This window comes from Odocoileus virginianus, chromosome 3 (assembly GCF_023699985.2).
Source record: "Odocoileus virginianus isolate 20LAN1187 ecotype Illinois chromosome 3, Ovbor_1.2, whole genome shotgun sequence".
Lineage (NCBI taxonomy): Eukaryota > Metazoa > Chordata > Mammalia > Artiodactyla > Cervidae > Odocoileus > Odocoileus virginianus.
In genome coordinates this window covers 11,900,309-11,905,534 of record NC_069676.1, presented here as the reverse complement: position 1 = coordinate 11,905,534, position 5,226 = coordinate 11,900,309, and the positions used below count along the sequence as shown (strand labels likewise).

The window sequence follows — 5,226 nt, the reverse complement described above, 5'->3', positions numbered from 1 at the left end:
TATATGATCTTAGAAATGAATTGCTTGAATCCAAAATATGGGCACAGTACTGCATGTCATTTACTTGTTTTCTTTCTTCCAAATGTTGTTTCTTTTTCAAAGGTGTCCAAGGTACATACAACCACAAAATCTAACACAGAATCTAACAAGTGTCTCAGAATTCTTCCTCCTGGGCCTCTCAGATGATCCAGAACTGCAGCCTTTGCTCTGTGTCCTGTTTCTGTCCACATACCTGGTCACCGTGCTGGGAAACCTGCTCATCATCCTGGCCATCATCTCTGACCCCCACCTCCACACCCCCATGTACTTCTTCCTCTCCAACCTGTCCTTGGCTGACATTGGTTTCGTCCCCACCACAGTCCCCAAGATGATTGTGAACATCCTAACTCACAGCAGAGTCATTTCCTATGGGGGCTGCCTGATGCAGATGTCTTCTTTTATCCTTTTCGGATGTATGGATGGTATGCTTCTGTCTATGATGTCCTACGACAGGTTTGTGGCCATCTGTCACCCACTGCACTACCTGGTCATCATGAACCCACACCTCTGTTTCTGTTTAGTTTTGGTGTCTTTTTTTGGTAGCCTTATGGACTCCCAGGTACACAATTTGATTGTGCTACAACTTACCTGCTTCAAAGATGTAGAAATTTCTAATTACTTCTGTGACCCTTCTCTGCTCCTTAAACTTGCCTGTTTTGACACTTTCACCAATAACATAATCCTGTATTTGACTGGTGCCATTTTTGCTTTTGTCCTTTTCTCAGGGATCTTTTTCTCTTATTACAAAATTCTTTCCTCCATTCTTAGAGTCCCGTCATCAGGTGGGAGGCATAAAGCATTCTCCACCTGTGGCTCTCACCTGATAGTTGTTTGCTTATATTATGGGACAGGCCTTGGTGTGTACCTAAGCTCAGCCATCTCACAATCTCCCAGGAAGGATGCACTGGCCTCAGTTATGTACACTGTGGTCACCCCCATGCTGAACCCCTTCATCTACAGCCTGAGGAACCGAGACATCAAAAGGGCCTTGTGCAGATTCCTCAACAAAACAATCTAACCTCCATTTGGAGTGTGGGTTGGAAAATGTAGCAAAATTAACACCTGGATCTGAAAATTCTACCTCTCTCATGACATCATTTGTAGCCCTTAGGGCCTTCTTACCTCTCCTTGTTTTATACCTGAATCTTGCTTCTTTATTTATGTTTTTTATGGGGCTGGGAGGGTCTTCTGGGATTCTGTAGATGCCAAAAATACCACCTAACTGAATCTTATTGTATCTAAGGAGGAGTCTCATTTATTGTGGTGACCTACATATTAGAAAGATGAACAGCTCCATTTTTACACATTTAGTTAGTATAGTTTTTGGGAAGCTGTTGTTTATTTTCCAGCTGATTACTATGTTTTAAATCTGTGTATGCAGTCTATGTGGAGAAGGCAATGGCAACCCACTCCAGTACTCTTGTCTGTAAAATCCCATGGACAGGGGAGCCTGGCGGGCCATGGTTCATGGGGTCGCAGAGAGTCAGACATGACTGAAGTGACTGAGCACGCATGCATGCATGCAGTCTGTGTGTGAGGATACACGTCACTGCTTCTAAGCCATGGCTTTTCTCAAAATCATCTGGGAGGCTTAAAAATACTGTTTTGCAACATCATGAGTCAACTATACTACAATAAAATGAACTAAAAAATAAACTGACAACTGAGTCTCACTGCCAAACTATGGTACATATACACAATGGAATATTATTCAGCCATTAAAAAGAATACATTTGAATCAGTTCTAATGAGGTGGATGAAACTGGAGCCCATTATACAGAGTGAAGTAAGTCAGAAAGATAAATAGCAATACAGTATACTAACACATATATATGGAATTTAAAAAGATGGTAACGATAACCCTATATGAAGGACAGAAAAAGAGACACAGATGTATAGAACAGACTTTTGGACTCTGTGGGAGAAGGTGAGGGTGGGATGACCTGAGAGAATAGCATTGCAACATGTATATTATTTTATTCTTATTTATTTATTTTTAAATTTATCTACTTATTTTATTTTATTTACTTATTTTAAAGGAGGATAATTCCTTCACAATGTTAGACTTATGGTGTCCTGAACTGAAGATTTTAAAAAATTGCTTGCTTTTATTTTTGGTCATACCATGCAGCATGTGGGGTCTTAAGTCCCAGACCAGGGACTCATGCCTCCTGCATTGAAAGGTGGAATCTAATCCACTGGACCACCAGGGAAGTCCCAGCATGAGGATTTTTTTTTTTCCATTTATTTTTATTAGTTGGAGGCTAATTACTTTACATCATTACAGTAGTTTTTGTCATACATTGAAATGAATTAGCCATGGATTTACATGCATTCCTCATCCCGGTCCCCCCTCCCACCTCTCTCTCCACCCGATCCCTCTGGGTCTTCCCAGTGCACCAGGCCCAGCATTTGTCAGCATGAGGATTTTTAAACACACTGAGGCTGGTTCTAGCATGTAGCCAAGGTTGGAACTTCTGATCTAAGTCAGATCTTTCAGTCAAATGTGACCTTTATGTCATGTGTTCTAACTGCTCATGGACAAATGTCCCAGATCCTAAAGAGATCTGTGCTCATGGGGGAAAATATGAAGAGCCTGCTGTAGTAACAGACAATGTGCCTGCATGCATACTTGGTCAGTAAGTTGTGTCTGACTCTTTAGCGACCCCATGGGCTGTAGTCTCCCAGGCTCCTCTGTCCATGATATTTTCCAGGCAAAAATACTGGAGTTGCCTTTTCCTTCTCCAAGGAGTCTTCCTGACCCAAGGATGGAACCCATATCTCTTGATTTGGAAGGCAGTTTCTTTACTACTGAGAAGCCCAACAGGCAGTGTGTTTTCCCCATTATTGCTGATAATGATTCTTCACATATTGCCTCTCTACACCATATAGTTTGGTCTCTATAGCCTATGTGCTGTTTATAAAGCTATTGTCTCTACTCCAAACTCACACTTATGTACATTGCTTTGGGGTGTGGCTCTTGAGATGTTTGTTCCATTTTCTAACTTACATACATTCAATAGTGGTCAGTATACATTGTATGTGTTGCATACAGTATACCTGGTATATGCTGCTTTGGGGGTGTGGCTCTTGAAATGATTGCTCTATTTTTTATCTTACATACATTCAGTAGTGGTCAGTAAATTCTCTTTGCCCTAAATGCTCAGCTGTTCATTTTATACTCCTCAAGCCCTTGGTGGAGTAACATCTTTCTTCGCTCATGAGTGCTATGTTACTGCTATTGCTAATGTTACTGTTACTGCTATGTTATTTTTTGCCTGTTAGCCTTTCAATATCTTTTAAACCAACTCCCAGTTTCAGTTTAGTTTAGTTCAGTTGCTCAGTTGTGTCTGACTCTTTGTGATGCCTTGGACTACAGCATGCCAGGCTTCCCTGTCCATCACCAACTCCCAGAGTTTGCTCAAACTTACTTTGATCGAGTCAGTGATGCCATCCAACCATCTCATCCTCTGTCACCCCCTTCTCCTCCTGCCTTCAATCTTTCCCAGCCTCAGGATCTTTTTCAGTGAGTCAGTTTTTCACATCAGGTGGCCAAAATATTGGAGCTTCAGCTTCAGCATTAGTCCTTCCAATGAATATTCAGGACTGATTTCCTTTCGTATTGGCTGGTTTGATATCTTTGCTGTCCAAGGGACTCTCAAGAGTCTTCTCCAATTCCACAGTTCCAAAACATCAATTCTTCAGTGCTCAGCTTTCTTTATAGTCCAACTTTCACATCCATACATGATTGCTGGAAAAACCGTAGCTTTGACTAGATGGACCTTTGTCAGCAAAGTTATGTCTCTACTTTTCAATATGCTGTCTAGGTTTGTCACAGCTCTTCTTTCAAAGAGGAAGCATCTTTTAATTTCATGGCTGCAACCACCATGTGCAGTGATTTTGGAGCCTAAGAAGATAAGGTCTGTCACTGTTTCCATTGTTTCCCCAGTCTATTTGCCACAAAGTGATGGAACCAGAAGCCATGATCTTTGTTTTTTGAATGTTGAGTTTAAGCCAGCTTTTTCACTCTCCCCTTTCACATTCCTCGAGAGGCTCTTAAGTTCCTCTTTGCTTTTGGCCATAGGGAAGTGTCATCTGCATATCTGAGGTTATTGATACTCCTCCCTGCAATCTTGATATCCAGCCTGGCATTTCATATAAGTTGCATATAAGTTAAAAAAGCAGGGTGATAATATATAGCTTTGACGTATTCCTTTCCCAATTTGGAGCCAGTCCTTTGTTCCATGTTGGGTCTGTTACTTCTTGACCTGCACACAGAATTCTCAGGAGGAAGGTAAGGTAGTCTGGTATTCCCATCTCTCTAAGAATTTTTCCACAGTTTGTTATGATCACACAGTCAATGACTAGCATACTCAATGAAGAAGAAGTAGACAGTTTTCTGGAATTCCCTTGCTTTTTCTATGACTACTTGATCTCTGGTTCCTCTGCCTTTTCTAAATCCAGCTTGTCCATCTGGAAGTTCTTGGTTCACTGTTGAACCAAGTACTGTTAAAACTTTGCTTGAAGGATTTTGAGCATTACCTTACTAGTGTGTGAAATGAGCACAACTGTGTAGTGGTTTGGACAATCTTTGGCATTGCCCTTCTTTGCAGTTGGAATGAAAACTGACCCTTTCCAGTCCTACGGAAAATGGAAAACTCTGAAAATGGATAGTTTATCACATCGTTGGTCTAGACCTCATGCTGCAAAGATTTCATGATTGATACAATGGATTTCAACATATCAAAATCACACATTGAGTGGTAAATTGAGGAAAAAAGTTCTGATGTTATGTTAAGACCCTGCAACTTGGTAGTAAGTGTTATGCCCGATGTCCGAATCCCCGAGTGGGAAGAGAGAAGGCTTCCAAGACAATGCAACTCGCCAAAAAAGGAAGTTTATTGCTGACTCGAGTCAGGGCTCCCGCCGTGCGTCCAACGCAGTGGTACGGGGTCAGAGAGCGCTGAGCTCAAGCTGTTACCCAATTTATAAGGTGTGCATAAGCAGTTGGTAGCTGGCTTAAGCCGATTGGTTACATGTTTGGAAAGTAATCTTATTGGCCCAAACCTTTGCGGGCTTTTTTCAAACTTGAGCGTTCGCGGGCTTTTCAGCTTTCCCCTGATAGGTTCCCTTTTTCTTGCTAGGTGCGAATTGATTGGCTGGCTCCAGGTTACCTGATGGGAGCGA

The 5,226-nt window shown here is 41.8% G+C and overlaps 1 protein-coding gene across 1 annotated transcript; it reads left to right on the top strand.

Annotated features, from left to right (window-relative positions):
• Positions 1-37: 37 nt before the first annotated feature.
• LOC139034437 (olfactory receptor 7E24-like) lies at positions 38-1,057 on the top strand. The gene has a single exon (XM_070465681.1). The coding sequence runs from the start codon at positions 38-40 to the stop codon at positions 1,055-1,057; it is 1,020 nt and encodes a 339-aa protein (XP_070321782.1).
• The last annotated feature ends 4,169 nt before the right edge of the window (positions 1,058-5,226 follow it).

Bases quoted from the DNA above. Each gene is read 5' to 3' on its own strand.
- LOC139034437 (XM_070465681.1), top strand. From the start codon at position 38: ATGGGCACAGTACTGCATGTCATTTACTTGTTTTCTTTCTTCCAAATG.